We start from the raw sequence: 17,701 nt of genomic DNA, 5'->3' as shown, positions 1-17,701 counted from the left end.
ATTTTGAATAATTTCCACAGCAATTAAAAAACAACTAAGTTTTGTCATAAATAATTGTGAACAGAAGGGGCTTGTTCTTAGATTTCCAAGTTCCGCAGGCATGTAATTCAAATTAGATTTCCAAGACATATTAAACAATTCCACTGATTGCATATAAAATCTAGAATAAAAACAGAAATAGGTACTTGTGTATATAATATCATCTATGTATTACAGGAGCATTTCCATTTAAGGCATACATACTGAAGCTGTAATAACACTATGCCAAAAAATTGAAAAAAATCTGATCCTAGTTTGAAAGTTTTATTTCCTGTTTAATTGTGTGGTACTTATTTTGCAAGTAGTTGTTCTACTCCAGAAACTTCATTTTTGTTGCTGCCACAAACTATGTTGAATTGGTTGAGACTCTATGAGATATTGTTTGAAAAACTATCGCAAAATGTACTGCAGGATGTCCCTATCACAAAAGACCAAGTTTTTGCAGTTTAATAAACCTTTTCCATTTTTTTTTATGATAGAACCAATTACGAAATAACATTTACAACCCAAGAACAAAAATTGTGTTACATAGAGTAATTTATTTATTACCCACCTTTCCTTGCAGCTTGAGACAGGGTGCAACATGATTAAAACAGTGAGATAAAGTAAAACACTATTAAAATACATATAACAAATATACACAGATAAAATACAGATTAAAATTCACCCTGCAAGTTAAAATTCACAAGTTAAAATTGTTGATGACAAGGTAAATAGGCCACTGGTTTGAAACATTCAGATATTTTAACAGTTTTATTTTAAAAATTTGTAACAGTAACAAATTTTGAGGTCATAGAACTATCACAGTAACCAGTGACATAGGCCCCTTCTACACTACCATATAATCTAGATTATCAAAGCAGATAATCCATATGATCTGCTTTGAACTGGATTATATGAGTCTACACTGCCATATAATCCAGTTCAGCGCAGGTAATCTGAATTTTATTTGGTAATGCAGAAGGGTCCTCAGAGGTCCCTTGGTCCCTGCTGACTGAAAATTCCTGGAGCTTCAAAACCTGATGAAACTAGATTATAGATTACAGACCGAAACAAATTACTTTTTCATAATAATAACCTTCCAGCCAATACCTCTCTTGGCTCTGCCCTGAGGGTCAGGGGAATATTCTTCTGATCCTGGAAATAGCACAGCCTGGGAATCTGGCATAAAAAAATTAATATACAATTAGCCAATGATACTTATATCCAACTCCATGACTGAATCTTGTCCTTTTTAAAAGCCATCATGACCAGTGACCTGGCCATATACCTGTGGCAATGAATAGCATCACAATACCGTATTTGTTTAATTGTAAGAGTACCCTAATGTCAGTCCTTCCTCCAACAACAGAACACATAAGATACACCTGTGATGCATCTCATTTTTAGAGATGTTTATATAGGGGCAAAGTGCATCTTAGAATCGAAGAAATACAGTAGTACAGGTTGGGCCGTACTTTTAAAGCTATCTGAGGTTTTGTTTTTGATTTTTGTGGTTGATGGCTACAATTATTTCTCTCCTGGAAACTTGCTACAGACATACACACCACAGAAAAGACTGGTCCACAGATCATTACTCTGAGTCATTATTTTGCTAATCCTAGCAGCAGAGAAATTTTTCAACCATTTTTGTTACACATTTTTAGTATCTCCTAGATGAACCAAGTACCATTCAAATGGTCTTTGACTAGTACTGTTCTAGCGTAGAAATAGTCTATTCAAAAAGAAAGCATGGCTTTCCACAAAGGGAAGGCTTTCTAGACTGGAAACTAGAGATAGCTCCTGTGCCTTAATTACTTATGTCTAAGAGGGAATATGCACCTGTGTTGCTTGGCACCCAATCAGGAATCTTGCAAAACTGATGTGAAATTCCTTCTTCTACACAACCATTAAAGCTACAGGAACTCTCCTCTAATTTTTACTGTGGTAATCCTAGTTTAGACGGGCAATTTGGTTTAAAAAATACAAAATGCCATTTTATCAATGATTAGACTGTGAAGATTGTTCACCTAATTTTCGCATCCAAAATGATTTGCTGTCAGAGAGGGAGACTACTGAATGCTACTTAGTGGGTTGCTGTGAGTTTTTCGTGCTGTATGGCCATGTTCCAGCAGCATTCTCTCCTGACATTTAGCCTGCATCTGGCTGGCATCTTTAGAAGTTCTGTTGGCAATGAAGCAAGTGGAGTGTATATATATCTGTGGAATGTCCAGGGTGGGAGAAAGAACCCTTGTCTGTTTAGAGCAAGTGTGAATTAGCAAGCTTGAATGGCATGAGTAACCATGAAGCTGCAAGTCAATCAGTGAGGGTATTTGCATAGAGGTAGCCTGGCCTCTGTTGCCTGGAGGCGTCCTCTGTTTGAGACGTGTTAACTGACATTTGGATGTTAGCTGTTTGGAATTCCCCTGTTTCTGAATGGTGTTCTTTATTTACTGTCTTGATTCTAGTGTTTTTTTAATACTGGTAACCAAATTTTGTTCATTTTCATGGTTTCCTCCTTTCTGCTGAAATTGTCCATGTGCTTGCGGATTTCAATGGCTTCTCTGTGTAGTCTGACATGGTGGTTATCAGGGTGGTCCAGCATTTCTGTGTCCAAGTTGGTTCAGCAAGTCCTTTGCTATACCTGACTTTTCTGGTTGAATTAGTCTGCAATGCTGTTCATGTTCTTTGATTCGAGGCCTTAGTCTGGGCACTGCATTTGATGGTCTCTATGTAGACTTGCCCAAGCTGATAGCTCAATTGATGCCCCCCCCCCCCAGGTTAAACCCATTGGATTTAATAATGGAAGTCAGACCAAGGTTTGAACAAGGGAAATTCATTTTAAAATGCTCCTGGAAGTGTGAAAACGGAGTTGAAATGCAAAGAAGACAGTTTAGGAGAGAGTTTCAAAGAGATTCATCCACCAATGCAACTTGTTACCATGATTGCAAGGAGTGATGAGGGGCGACATTCAAATTAAACCTCAGTCCCAGTAGCATCAAAAAACAATGGTCCAATTATTTCTCTTGATGATAAGCCGCAACACACTGTAACTCCTAGTAAGTTGACATGGTGTTCCACCCTAAAATGCAGGTTGTCAAGCCCCCAGTCGGTGCAATTGTGGCGGTTAATTGAACCATTTCATTTGAATGTCGCCTCAACATCACTCCACATCATCCTGGTTGGAAAGTGTGCCATTCTGAACAGTTCTATCGGATCTAAACTTATTTGTGATTCGAATCATGGTATAGTTGTTGCTACTAGAGGTTTACAATAGGCTTTTTCTAAGTAACAGGGAGGATCAGAACCTTTTCTGTTACAGCTGCCACAAGTTAATTGGGTGTGTTATCAACTTCTGCATAAAACAAGGCACTAAGTTTGCAAGCTTTGAGCTTTGCATTTGGCTTAGCTTGGTGGCTCGTTGAGAGCTGAAGAAGCTGTTGCTGGGAGTGGTTATGCAGCGTCCTGAGCATGAAGCCGTTTGGAGTGCCAAGGAAGGCAAGATAAGAACATTGTACTAAAAACAAAGTTGCAGTTTGTTTGAATGCTGTTGTTTGAAGACAAAGACTGACCAGAGATATTGTTTGTTATTGGTGAGAACAACTCTTCTGTATTGTTTTGTGTTTTTGTGCAGTGAATAGAACTAAATTTTCTTTTCTACTTTAAAGCAACGGACTCATGTGTATTTTTTGAGTTCTTTTATCACACTAAGAGTTAAAAGGGGCTATGATATTATGCGAGCTGCTATCACTATCCTGACAATAGTAAGTCTCGTTGGTGGATCTCTTTGAAACTCCCCCCTAAACAGTTTTTGAACTTCGAATCATAGAGTTGGAAGAGACCTCATGGGCCATCCAGTCCAATCCCCTGCCAAGAAGCAGGAAAATCACATTCAAAGCACCCTTGACAGATGGCCATCCAGCCTTTGCTTAAAAACCTCCAAAGAAGGAGCTTCCGCCACACTCAGGGGAAGAGAGTTCCTCTGCCGAACAGCTCTCACAGTGAGGAAATTCTTCCTAATGTTCAGATGGCATCTCCTTTCCTGTAGTTTGAAGCCATTATTCTGTGTTCTAGTCTCCAGGGCAACAGAAAACAAGCTTGTTCCCTCATCCCTATGACTTCCCCTCACATATTTGTATATGGTCCTCATCATGTCTACTCTCAGCCTTCTCTTCTGCAGGTTAAACATGCCCAGTTCTTTAAGCCGCTCCTCATAGGGCTTGTTCTCCAGACCCTTGATCATTTTAGTTGCCCTCCTCTGGACGCATTCCAGCTTACCAACATCTCCCTTAAATTGCGGTGCCCAGAATTTGGACACATTGTGATTCGAGATGTGGACTGAGACCAAGGCAGAAGAGAGGGGTAGCAGGACTTTCCTGAATCTAGGCACTAGATTCCTATTTATGCAGGCCAAAATCCCATTGGCTGTTTTAGCTACCGCATGACACTTCTTTCTCAAATGTAACTTGTTTCCTATGAGGACTCAAAGATCTTTTTCACACATCCTGCTGTCGAGCCACGCATCCACCATTCTGTATCTTTGCATTTCATTTTTTCTGCCCAAATGGACTATCTTGCATTTGTCCCTGTTGAACTTCATTCTGTTAGTTCTGGCCAATCATCTCTCTAATCTGTGAAGATCATTTTGAAATCTGCTTCTGTCTTCTGGAGTATTGGCTCTCCCTCCCAATTTGGTCCCGTCTGCAAACTTGATGATCATGCCTTCTAACCTTTCATCCAAGTCATCAATCAAGATGTTGAAAAGAACCTGGTCCAGGACGTAACTCTGCTTATGGCACTCCTCACTTCTTTCCAGGATGAAGAAGACACATTGGTGAGCACCTTTTGGGTTTGTTCACTTAGCCAATTACAAATCCTCCTCACCGTAGTTTTGCCAAAACCACATTTGACTAGTTTGTTTGCCAGAAGGTCATGGGAGACCTTGTCGGAGGAAGGCCTTCCTGAAATCCAGGTGTGCTACATCCACGGCGTTCCCTGCATCGACACAGCTTGTAACTCTATCATAATTTTCAGCAACGTTTTCACACCGCATTATCACAGGATGTCTGTGTACCTTGGGAAGCCGGACTTGGCCACAGTGGTCCATGCTCTTGTTACATCCCGATTAGACTACTGCAACGCACTCTATGTGGGGCTGCCTTTGAAGACTGTTCGGGAGCTTCAATTAGTCCAGCGGGAGGCAGCCAGGTTGTTAACTGGAGCAGCGTAAAGGGAGTGCACTACTCCTCTGTTACGTCAGCTCCACTGGCTGCCGATTAGCTACCGAGCACGATTCAAAGTGCTGGCTTTAGCCTATAAAGTTCTAAATGGTTCTGGCCCAGCTTACTTGTCCAAACGTGTTTCCTGCTATGACCTACTACGTAATTTAAGATCTTCAGGGGAGGCCCTGCTCTCGGTCCCGCCAGCCTCACTGGTGCGGGGATGAGAGACAGGGTCTTCTCAGTGGTGGCTCCTCGGCTGTGGAACTCCCTCCCTAGTGACATCCGGCAGGCTCCATCCCTTTTGAGTTTTAGAAAGAAAGTGAAGACCTGGCTATGTGAGCAAGCGTTCAAAGAATAAGTTTCGTTGGCTTCGACTCGGTCTGGACTAAGGTTTATGTTCTGTGGATGAATGGCTCAAGTATTTTGTATTGTTTTAAATCTGTATTTAACTGCTTAGGTTTTATTCTTTTATGTTGTTGTGTATTGGCATTGAATCCTGCCAGTTTTGTAAGCTGTCCTGAGTCCCGTCGGGTGAGAAGGGCGGGATAGAAATGAGGGATATAAATAATTAAATAAATAAATGCACCAATGGAGAAATTATACTGTTTAGCCAGTATTGCACCACCTGACATCTGCCGAGAAGTAGCAGCCAGCAATGAAAGGCAGTGACATCTCTGGCCTATGCTCTGTCTGGATATCGACCAGCAAGCCAGTGTTGTGACTCAGTCACAGCATAGCCAGAGTGAGGATGAAGAAGGGGATTCTGGGTTTCAGATACAAGAGCCAGATGATGGGATGCAGGATGAATTTCAGGATGATGGCATGGGAATGGGAATGATACAGGCCGATTCAGAGGCTCGAGAAATGCAGCTTGAGCAGAATGAACTGTTGACCCAGCTGGCCATAGATAACAGCCAGGATGACATTCCCATGGGAATTAATGAGCAAGAGATGTCTCAAGCCCCAGTGTCTTCAGCCCCAGTTCAGGTGCAAGATAACGAGGACCTTGAAGGGGTGCCATCATTATCTAGGGCGGACCGGTTGTTATGGAAGGGAGTTCAGCCTTGTAGGAGTGTAATATTGGTTGGGAAGAGAGAGGCCCCCACAGGAAAGAGAAATGCATTTTTGGGTTGCTTTTAAAAGTGTGTGTTTTGAGATAGATTTTTGTCAAAGCAAATTCTCGCTTCATCTGAGTGGATGTTCCTGCTTCATGCCTAAGAGAAGTTTCCTGTTCCTGGATCTTTGAAACCTTTGGGCCTTTGTTCTTTGGGATCTATCGTCTACCCTTTTTGGCTTATGGACTTGTGGATTCTTATGGCTTAAGAACTATTGGATTTCTATTGACTCTTTTACTGCAATCTTGAAAACCTTATTACTGCCTGCTTAGATTTATATCTGCTTTTGCTCAATAAAACTACAAAAGACTTTCTCCTGTGTGTGACTGGGTGTCTATAGCAAGGTGAAGTATTCTGAGGTGCGATAGCCAGCACTTTAAATCAAGAAATAGCTTGCTAAGATCTACAGAGATACTCGCAGAACACCTCAGCAAGCAAGAGTCCAAAAGTGGCAGGCTAAAACCCAGAATCTCAATCAGTGGCTGATACCAGATGAGAAACCCCCTCCTAGGCATACAGAAGACTGGGCAACATGGAAGGCGTTGAACAGACTGCGCTTTGGACCACGAGATGCAGAGCCAACCTTAAGAAATGGGTCCAGAAAGTGGAGTCCATGACATGCGAGTGTGGAGAAGAGCAAACCACAGACCACTGACTACAACGTGGTCTGAGCCCTGCCACATGCACAATGGAGGATCTTCTCACAGTGACACCAGAGGCACTCTAAATGGTAGCTTCTGATCAAGGGAAATTTAGTATATCAAGTTTTAACTTTATGTGTTTTTAAAAAATACTTTATAACTGTACCCTCAATTCGCTTCTGTCACGATAAATAAATCTTAAGAAACAAAGAAATACATCAGTATCTAATATAACCCATTAGTTAGAATGTGATTACGTATATTGATTTAGTTGGTATACTGTTCATTTTAATTAATCACTCTGCGTGTCTGAAGAAGAGAAATAAGAGGGGAAAGGGTTTTCTACCGGAAATAAAATATACTTTCAAATAAAGTCTGTCATATCAATACTGTAGCAGAACCGCTACATCTGTCCTAGTATGTATTTTAAATATTTCAGTAGAGTCTCACTTATCCAACATAAACGGGCCGGCAGAATGTTGGATAAGTAAATATGTTGGATAATAAGGAGGGATTAAGGAAAAGCCTATTAAACATCAAATTAGGTTATGATTTTACAAATTAAGCACCAAAACATCATGTTATACAACAAATTTGACAGAAAAAGTAGTTCAATACACAGTAATGCTATGTAGTAATTACTGTATTTATGAATTTAGCACCAAAATATATTGAAAACATTGACTACAAAAATGCATTGGATAATCCAGAACATTGGATAAGCGAATGTTGGATAAGTGAGACTCTACTGTACTTTCAAATAAAGTCTGTCATATCATTACTGTACCAGAACTGTTAAATATGTGGTATTTTAAATATTATTGCGATTTTATGTATATTGTTTCTGGAGGCTGCTTTTGGCAGAAGAGGCATATATCTAATTAAAACCAATGAAAATATATGGCAAAAATAGTGATCAGATGTATTCACTAAAACACCCTCAATGCAAGGTCGAAAATGATATAATACTGTAATAACTAAATAACTAAAACCAATGAAAATATATGGCAAAAAATAGTGATCAGATATATTCACTAAAACACACTCAATACAAGGTCGAAAATGATATGATACTGTAATAACTAAATAACTAAAACCAATGAAAATATATGGCAAAAAATAGTGATCAGATATATTCACTAAAACACACTCAATACAAGGTCGAAAATGATATGATACTGTAATAACTAAATAACTAAAACCAATGAAAATATATGGCAAAAAATAGTGATCAGATATATTCACTAAAACACACTCAATACAAGGTCGAAAATGATATGATACTGTAATAACTAAATAACTAAAACCAATGAAAATATATGGCAAAAATAGTGATCAGATGTATTCACTAAAACACACTCAATACAAGGTCGAAAATGATATACAGTAGAATCTCACTTATCCAAGCTAAACGGGCCGGCAGAAGCTTGGATAAGCGAATATCTTGGATAATAAGGAAGGATTAAGGAAAAGCCTATTAAACATCAAGTTAGGATATGATTTTATAAATGAAGACCAAAACATCATGTTTTACAACAAATTTGACAGAAAAAGCAGTTCAATGCGCAGTAATGTTATGTTGCAATTGCTGTATTTATGAATTTAGCACCAAAATATCACAATATAATGAAAACATTAACTACAAAAATGGCTTGGATAATCCAGAAACTTGGATAAAGCAAGGCTTGGATAAGTGAGATTCTACTGTAATAACTAAATAACTAAAACCAATGAAAATATATGGCAAAAAATAGTGATCAGATGTATTCACTAAAACACCCTCAATGCAAGGTCGAAAATGATATAATAATATCAATTAGTTAATGGAGTATGACTTTTTTTGTTTACCTCAGGGGAGAAAATGTAACTTTTTGTGTAGTTCTGAGGTAATAATAATAATAGAATAATAATAATAATAAGGGATGGGAAATGCACATTAATGTAAATTCAGACTATAAACCCCACTTTTTATTACATTCTTTTTCCCGCCCTCAAAAAGCGGGCTTGTTAATAAGATTCTCTCTACAATTAGAACGCCACAGTAGCAGACTGCGCATGCGCGGAACGGAGAAGCAGGAGCTACGCTTCTAAATTCCAACTCACCCCTCCCCCTCCCCGTACGTCACTCACGTTCGAACTTGGCTCGACCGTTAGGGCCTGCGCGAGACGCATCGGCCAGGGCGCATGCGCAGGGTGTAAATGTCGTCATCCATGCTGCTCCCTCTCCTCGCCCCTCCCGCGGAGGGAATTTCTGTGAGGGGCGGGGCCTCGGTTTCCAAAGCTGCGTTGTTTTCTGGTTGAATGTTGTTTTGACAGCTTGTATATTTTGATTATATCGTTCAGATCAGTTTGTTTCATGCTATATTGTATTTTATCTGGGTATTTTGTTTTACAATTGTATTATTATGTAGTTTTATATTTTGTTGTTTCCTTCCCATATACACTGAAAGTGCTTTTTTTTTCTTTCGTGTCAGGAGCAACCGGAGTTGCTTCTTCCTGAGAGTGCTGTAAGAATAAACATATTATTATTATTTATTATTATTATTTTTCTTTCTCTTTGTATAAGTGTGTGTATAAGATGGATGCCTTTGGCGCTTATAATTGTGAAGTACACATCAATGGCATATCTAAATAAATATTATTATTACTCTGTGTATGTATATATGTATATGTGTGTATGTATGTATATTATTATTATTAGCGACATTTATATCCCGCCCTTCTCACCCCGAAGAACTTACAATCATATGTACATACAATATATTATATTATTCGTATAGCACAATATAAGCATTATATATTACCATATTGTACTATAACACTATATTGTAATATTATTAGTAATATTACATGTAATATAAATATACCATTAAATACCTATATCAATATATCAATAATATTGTATGTCTTTGAGAAGACTCATTCTTTTTGGTTCATATCTTTGAAGTGTACATCGATGGCGTATCTAAACAAAAATTATTACTTCTCTCTATGTAAATGTGTGTCTGTATATATATATATATATATATATATATATGATATTGTATGTGTTTGAGAAGACTCATTCTTTTTGGCTCTTATATTAGTGGAGTATACATCACTAGTGTATCGAAATAGTAATACACATCATTATTATTATTTACTACCATCAATGGAGTCTCATAGAAGAGTGGGGCTATAATACAATGCTTATTTTTATTACTACTAATATATAATATCATTTAATAGCTCTTCTATGAGCCTCCATTCAAAAAAGGCTAACCAAAATTTTGAATTCCTTGAAACAAATAGGACTAATCCTGTGTTAAATTTTATGCCACTTGGAAAGACTCTGGCTTCACTTTTAAGAAACTACTGGATTTGTAGTATTGATGAGGCAAACTTAATGGGATAAGTATATATATTGAGTTGTATATACAGTAGAGTCTCACTTATCCAACAAACAGGCCGGCAGAACGTTGGATAAGTGAATATGTTGGATAATAAGGAGAGATTAAGGAGAAGCCTATTAAACATCAAATTAGGTTATGATTTTACAAATTAAGCACCAAAACATCATGTTATACAACAAATTTGACAGAAAAAGTAGTTCAATACGCAGTAATGCTATATAGTAATTACTGTATTTACGAATTTAGCACCAAAATATCACGATGTATTGAAAACATTGACTACAAAAATGCATTGGATAATCCAGAACATTGGATAAGTGAGACTCTACTGTATGTGTGTATATATATATATATATATATATAGAGAGAGAGAGAGAGAGAGAGAGAGAGAGAGATGATAGCTGTTTTAAAAATTGGCCTTTTATTATTGGACTTCCTGACAGTTTGTTTATACATTTGTTTAATCTTTCAGATGGCAGAAGATGCTGATGGTTTCTCAAAAAATGTTCTCCTACTCAAGGAAGTATCAGAAAATGTTTGGAAAAGGAACCGATCACATCTGGACAGCAGGTGTCGCCCGTTTACAAAGAAACCCAAAGACAATTCTGGAAATTTGGAGGGGATTTAAATACATTAAATACACCAGATCTTCTCTGATATTTGAAGGAAGGTAAGCCCTGTTTAGTGCATTTGTATGGGAGACTACCAATAAATAAGGCCAAGCTGCATTTCAGAGGAAGGGATTTTGCAAATACTGCCTCTAAGCATTCTTTGCTTTGTATCTCAATCAAGTGCATCTCATAAAAGTGAGAAATAATAACAACAATGTGTTGTTGAAGGCTTTCATAGCTGGAATCACTGGGTTGCTGTGAGTTTTTCGGCCTGTATGGCTATGTTCCAGTAGCATTCTCCTGATGTTTCACCTGTATCTGTGGCAGAGGTTTATTCAGAGGTCTGTTGGATGTGAGGCAAGTGGAATGTATCTGTGGAACATACAGGGTGGGAGAAAGAACCCTTGTCTGTTTTAAGGCAAGGATAAGAGGGATTCTCTAACCACTGAAGGATTCTACTGAATACCATGCAGCTATGGACAAGTCTACATAGGAACCACCAAGCCAGCAATGCCCATACACAAATGAAGGAACACGAAAGGCATTGCAGACTAATTCAGCCAGAGACGTCATCTATAGCAGAGCTCTTAATGAATCAACCTGAGTATTATTTGAGAACACAGAAATGCTGAACCACTTTGACAACCATCATGTCAGACTACAAAGAGAAGCCATTGAAATCCACAAAAAGCACATGGACAATTTCAACACAACGGAGGAAACCTTGAAAATGAACATTAAAAAAAAACTATCAGAAACAAGAGGGTAAATAAAGAACACCACTCAGAAATGGGAACTCCAGGCAGTGAACCATCAAGTACCAGTTAACACCTCCCAAACAGAGGATGCCTCCAGGCAACAAAGACCAGGCTATCTATGCACATACTCACATTGATTGACTTTATTTATTTATAGTATTTATATTCCGCCCTTCTCACCCCGAAGGGGACTCAAGGCGGATCACAATGTACATATACAGTACATGGCAAACATTCAATGCCATTAGACATAGGACATACAGACACAGAGGCAATTTAACATTTTTCCAGCTTCTGGCTTCATGAGGGTATGCTCAATTCCGTCCACATGGGGAGTTGCCGCTTCATCATCCACTTGTGACACCAAGCCCTTGATGGAGTAATTACTCATTCTTTTACATGTTGCTTGACGTTTTTATGGTGTTGTAAATTAGTTAAATTAGCCTCCCTGCATAAAGCGGCACCTAACTTTTCTACTTGACAGATGCATATGTCTTTCAAGTTGCTTAGGTCAACAATGAGCTAGGCTATTAATGGTCGGGAGCTCAATCCAACCCGGGCTGGCTTCGAACTCATGATCTCTGTCAGTAGTGATTTCGCTGTGCCACAGCCTGACTTTGCAGCTTCATGGCTACTCAAATGTTATTGAAGCTTGCTAACGGCAACATTCACACTTGCTTTAACAGACAAGGGTTCTTTCGCCCACCCTGGACATTATTCCACAGGTATATATACACTTCACTTGCCTCACCTCCAACAGAAGCATTAGCCATAGATACAGGCAAAATGTCAGGAGAGAATGCTACTGGAATTTGGCAATACAGCCCGAAAAACTCACAGCAACCCAACAGCAACAACAACACCCTGTGAATGTCATCACATACTGCTCTGATTCCTAGATTCTTTGTGGTCTCGGACCAGATGAGTTTGGTAGACATATCCACACATGCGCACATTTTACATGGCAAAACAATGGTCAAAGTATGCAAGCAAGGGATTGCTGTCCATTAATCTGAAGTTTAAAAGGCCGTGTTGCTGTGTATGTGCCAAATGTTTCCTCGTCCGGGTGTTAATATTGACTAATGTAGGGTCCCCTGCTGGGAATTAGATTTCGGAGATGGATTACATTTGCCGGAGATGCGATTGAGGTCAGAGGGACCTGGTAGAGTGGAAAGGGCTGCGGAGGAACAACGCTAAAGGCAAGGCAGGTGCAATGGCTTTTATTGCCAGAGAGACAGCAGTACCTGGTTCAGTTCTAGGGCCCTTTTCACACTGCAGAATTATAGCATCATGACTAGAAGTGACAGTACTTTAAGTGTTGTGTATGCATCCCATGCAACCTGGAGTTTGCCATTACAGGCACTCCCAGGTTACAAACATCCAACTTACAAATAACTCTTAGTTAAGAACAGAGTGAGACAACAGGAAAGGAGATGAATCAAGCCCTCGGAAGGAAGGGAAATCCACTCCTGGAAGAGTCATTATCATGGGGAAAAGAGGTCTCCACTGAAGTTTTATCTTCAGTTCCACCACAAGCCACATTTTTCAAAATCCTGTTACAAAGTGTAATATAATTACATATGAAATAACTCAAGGAAGCCCAGTATATGCATTTGTAAGACCTGAGTAGGGCAGTTGTTGACTGGAGCTCTCTCGTTCATTGGGTTGCCATATGTTGAAACCAGCTTGAAGGCAATTCAAAACAATAGAAAGATCCATTTGGAAATAAGAAAATACAGAAAACCACCACAATGGAATACTAAATGATAATGCGGAGGGGAAAAAAAAAGACAGAGACAAGTGTTGAAGCCAAGTTGGAAATGCATTTAAGTTCAAAAGTGGGCTGCTTCAGTGTTGAAAAGCAGCTACACTTGAAACTGAAAAATGCAACAAGGTGTTTTACGATCGGTCAAAATATACAAAAGGAATTCCGTTGTTTTCTATGTGAAAGATCACCAATTCCAGCAAACTGATGCCCTACAGGTGATTTGGATCATGATTTTGCAGTAGGGGGATTCTGGGAGTTGTGGTCCAACATATCCAGAAACTTTGTGAAGACTATCCTGGACTTGACTTAAGGTAGAATCTTCACCCAAGTCTTTCCAGTTTCATTTCCAGCTCCAAAATCTATCTTGCTGTACAGTTGAAATATCCATAGCAGTTCTTCTCCACCTGCCACACAAAGAAACATACTTTTGAAAGAGACAGTGGAATCCTCTAATGGCTCATGGCAAAGAATTCCTCCGTCCCCTCCTGACTTTTGAGGACCTTCTTGGGGAAACAGGGCCACCCATGTCTTCCGAACTGGACCGGGCTCTGGATGTGAAGCCATCCCTGCTTGGGTCAGAGCTGTCCCAATCTGCACTCTCCACTTTCAGCTCCCGTAGAGCAGTGTGCAGTTGCAACAGCTTCTCTAACAACTGCTGGTCTTGCAGCTGCATTTCGGCCTTGACAAGGGAACAAAGAGGAGATAAAAGAATTTCAGTTTCCCCTAGTCAAGAATTGGCAGGGTTGCCCTGGATAAATGGTGGGATTCCTCCATTAGATTGTGAGGCAGGCCAAGTTACCAAAATTGCCCAGAAAGTTACTTCTGTTTTGAACTGCAATGGCAAAGAGATTATAGATGCTGCAGTCCAAAAAGGTAAATATTTTAAGATTACAGGTTGTCCCCACATTGGAAGTTGTGTGCATGGGCAAACTTTGCCCCCCCAGGTGTTTTGGATTTCAACTCCTACAATTCCTAGCAAAACATCTGGAGGGCCCAAGTTTGCCCATACCGGTTTTAAGTTGATTCCGACTTAAGTGATTCTAATGCAAACCTATCAGGTTTGTTCAGAGGAAGTTTGCCATTGCTTTCAATTGAGGCCCCATTTACACTGCCATGTAATGCCATTTCAGAATGCAGTTTAACTGCATTGAACTGGATTATACGAGTCTACATATAATCTAGTTCAATGCAGTTAAACCATTTTGAAACAACATTATATGGCAGTGTGGATTGGGCCTGAGAGAAAGACTGTGATGTGCCCAAGGTCACCCAGTGAGTTTCAAAGGTCAAACAGAGATTTGAAATTTCAGGAGTTGTAATGCAATGCTCAAACCCCTACACATCAGATCTCTCCAACATATTCTCCGTATACTCTTCAACATTTCACAAATGAAAACTGGGCCACTAATAGCCAAGCCACTGGAGAAAGGCAACAAAACTGATGAAAGGTTTGGAAACCAAGCCCTATAAGAAGCTGGGTATGTTGAACTTGGAGAAGAAAAGGTTGAGAGGGGATGTGAGAACCATGTATAAATATCGAAAAGGATGCACTTTGAACTCACTTTGTATCCTGTGAAATAAGTTGATTTTGAGCTGCAGTTGCACCCTTTGATTTGAGTATTTTGGCAAAAGTGAAAAGTGGGGGGTGGGGGAGAGAGAAACAAGGACATTTTAAAATGTAATGGCAGAAGACTAACCTGGACAATCCCTGCCAAATCAGAACGGTTGTAAAGTATATTGCCACAATCTGCTGGATTCTACTTATTACTAACAAAGGTAATAAAGTAATACTACTATTAATAGGTAATAAACTAACAATAAAATAATGAGAGCATGCTGTGATTTAGGAGAGCTGGTTCAAATCACTCTTCAGTAATGACACTCAAGCAGCTTAACACCACATTAATTGCCTTGGCTCAATGCTATGGGATACTAGGAGTTGTAGTTTGGTGAGGCAGAGAAAGCTGAAGAGCTTTGAGGTCAGTAGCCCCCAAAATATGTAATAACAGATTGTGGAGGAGTTCAACAGGTGTTTCCATTACTATTCAGCACTCATTAAAAGCCTTCACCTGTTGAATCCCTGCTGCCAGTGACACAGCAGCTATACTGATGGATTGAAGATGGTCTTCAAATTTTGCAAACTGTCTTTAGAGAAGTCACCCGAAAGATAGACAGATCTGGTTAAGCTTAGGGCAAATGTGTTAGTTTCACATAGTTTTGCATTCCTGTTTTCTCAACCTCAAGTTTTTTTTTGTTCCTCCTGGTGATGGAGAAATTGATTATGAATTTCAGCCCATGCTCACAAAGAGAAACCAATGATGGCAGGGAAATTACATGTGTGCCCATTTTCACAGCTCTGATATAAATTCCATCTGCTCCTGTTTTCACTGCCAAATATATATTTGTTGGTTAACTCTGAGCTCCCTATTCTTTGTTGTTGCTATGTGCCCTCAAGTCTTTGAATGCTTATGTGAATCCTAAAAAGGAAACAGGGTTTCTTGGCCAGATCAGCTCAGAGGTGGTTTGCCTTTGCCTTCCTCTGAGGCTGAATGTATATATCTGTTGTCAATTAATGCCATTTGACACCACTTTACTTGCTGTGGCTCAATGCTGTTGTGGTTTAGTGAGGCCTTTAATCTTCTCTGCTAAGAGGTGCTAGTGTTTCACCAAATTACAACTCCCAGGATTATATAGAATTGAGTCAAGGGAGCGAAAGTGGTGTGAAGCTTCATCAATACAACAGTAGACTAACTCATTCAAGGTCACCTAGTGTATTTCCATAGACAAGTTAGGATTGAAACCCGAGTTCTAGTCCAGCATTCGAAGCACTACACATTGAAATGGAGGAGCATTTCATGGCAAAATAATGTGGCAATGTTCAATCCAGGCATTCAGACCCAATCTTCTGAGTGTTAAGCACAAAAAGGTCTAGATCAAGATGCATCGGCTTAACCTCACATTTGATTTAGGATGCACCTACACCATGGAATCAATGCAGTTTGACACCAGTTGAACTGCCATTGCTCAATGCTATGGAATCCTAGGAGTTGTTGTTTGATGTGACACCAGCATTCTTTGGCAGAGAAGGCTAAAGACCTTATGAAACTATGACTCCCAGGATCCCATAGCATTGAGCCATGGCATTTTAAAGTGGGATCAAACTACACTCCAAAGGGGAAGAATTTTGGAACAGAGTTATCAAAACCCAAACCAGAACCTCATAATGAATGTATTCATATAGACTAGAAGGTTAAATCTTTCCAAGTCCTTTCCATCCATGAATATGAAGAAAGGTGTGGATTTTTGGAAAATTCAGGTCAAAAGGACATAAAATCCTCTGGACTTACCAGTTCTCTCCTCAACCATGCCAGGGCTTCTTCAATCTGAACTCTCCGCTCCTCTTCCAGTGACATGATGAGGACAGGGAGCTTTCAGGGAAGGCCTCCAGGCAAAGAGGTGAGAGACGGAAGGATTCACACGAGCCTTTGAGACTTGCAGGCCCCCCTTTCTCCCCAATGGCTCCCACTTCCTTCTCCTCTTCCTCCAGACGCTCTAAAGCCTTTTGCAAAGCAGCTACGCAGCATTTCTCTCTCTCTGCCATGTAACAGCACTGTGCTGCCAGCAACTGGTGAGGGTGAATGCCTTGGCTTTGAATGGGAGAGCTGCTTTTGTGTGGGGACAGGGCATTTTTCCTCTCTCAACCTGTGGCTTTTAGGGTTAAAATATCCACTCTACATTTTAGATCCAGATTTTAAAGGAGCTCACCCAAGTGCTGAAAGCTACTTCCCCCATTCTTCAGGCTTAATCAATCAATCAATTAGAGCAATTGCTGTTGTTATTTGCCTTTAAGCACAATGCATTTTAAAGGGGTGAATACAACAAATAAAAGGTAATTTCTATTTTAGAAAGAGTAGTATTAAAATAGACTTAATAATATAGCCGAATTAAAATACTACACATGCCTGCCCCCATGTAAGGCTTTACCTGTTGCATATACGCTGAAAGCCAAAAGCTTCCTAAAGTAAAATTTCAGCCATCCCTCCACTTTTGTGGTTTTGATTTTTCTGGATTAAATTATTTACATAGGTAAGGTAAAGGTTTTCCCTTGACGTTAAGTCCAGTCGTGACCGACTCTGGAGGTTGGTGCTCATCTCCATTTCTAAGCCGAAGAGCCGG

The 17,701-nt window shown here is 39.6% G+C and overlaps 1 protein-coding gene and 1 long non-coding RNA gene across 7 annotated transcripts in view; one reads left to right on the top strand and one right to left on the bottom strand.

The window, feature by feature from the left end:
* The window catches only part of rad21l1 (RAD21 cohesin complex component like 1), a 45,080-nt gene extending 27,790 nt beyond the window's left edge, over nucleotides 1-17,290 (bottom strand). For 2 of the 5 annotated variants that reach the window (XM_062979121.1, XM_062979125.1), the window contains exons 1-2: nucleotides 16,873-17,283; nucleotides 1,132-1,200 (exon numbers count right to left, since the gene is read on the bottom strand). In XM_062979121.1, coding sequence (XP_062835191.1) covers nucleotides 1,132-1,200; nucleotides 16,873-16,891 — 88 coding nt within the window. In that variant the 5' untranslated portion in view covers nucleotides 16,892-17,283. Of the gene's footprint in view, nucleotides 1-1,131; nucleotides 1,201-8,844; nucleotides 9,109-16,872 lie in introns of those variants that run through there. The other 3 variants (XM_062979123.1, XM_062979124.1, XM_062979122.1) reach the window with 3 other exon arrangements.
* LOC134298555 (uncharacterized) lies at nucleotides 3,424-11,053 on the top strand. Of its 2 annotated transcripts, none has more exons than XR_010005669.1 (2): nucleotides 3,424-3,611; nucleotides 10,861-11,053. It is a non-coding gene; the product is annotated as an uncharacterized LOC134298555 (long non-coding RNA). The 2 variants fall into 2 exon arrangements; XR_010005668.1 differs by lacking the exon at nucleotides 3,424-3,611 and adding an exon at nucleotides 9,150-9,503.
* Nucleotides 17,291-17,701: the final 411 nt, after the last annotated feature.

The sequence above is a fragment of the Anolis carolinensis genome, chromosome 4 (assembly GCF_035594765.1).
Source record: "Anolis carolinensis isolate JA03-04 chromosome 4, rAnoCar3.1.pri, whole genome shotgun sequence".
NCBI lineage: Eukaryota > Metazoa > Chordata > Lepidosauria > Squamata > Dactyloidae > Anolis > Anolis carolinensis.
Note: the sequence above shows the minus strand (reverse complement) of the source record. Positions and strands in the feature narration are given on the sequence as shown.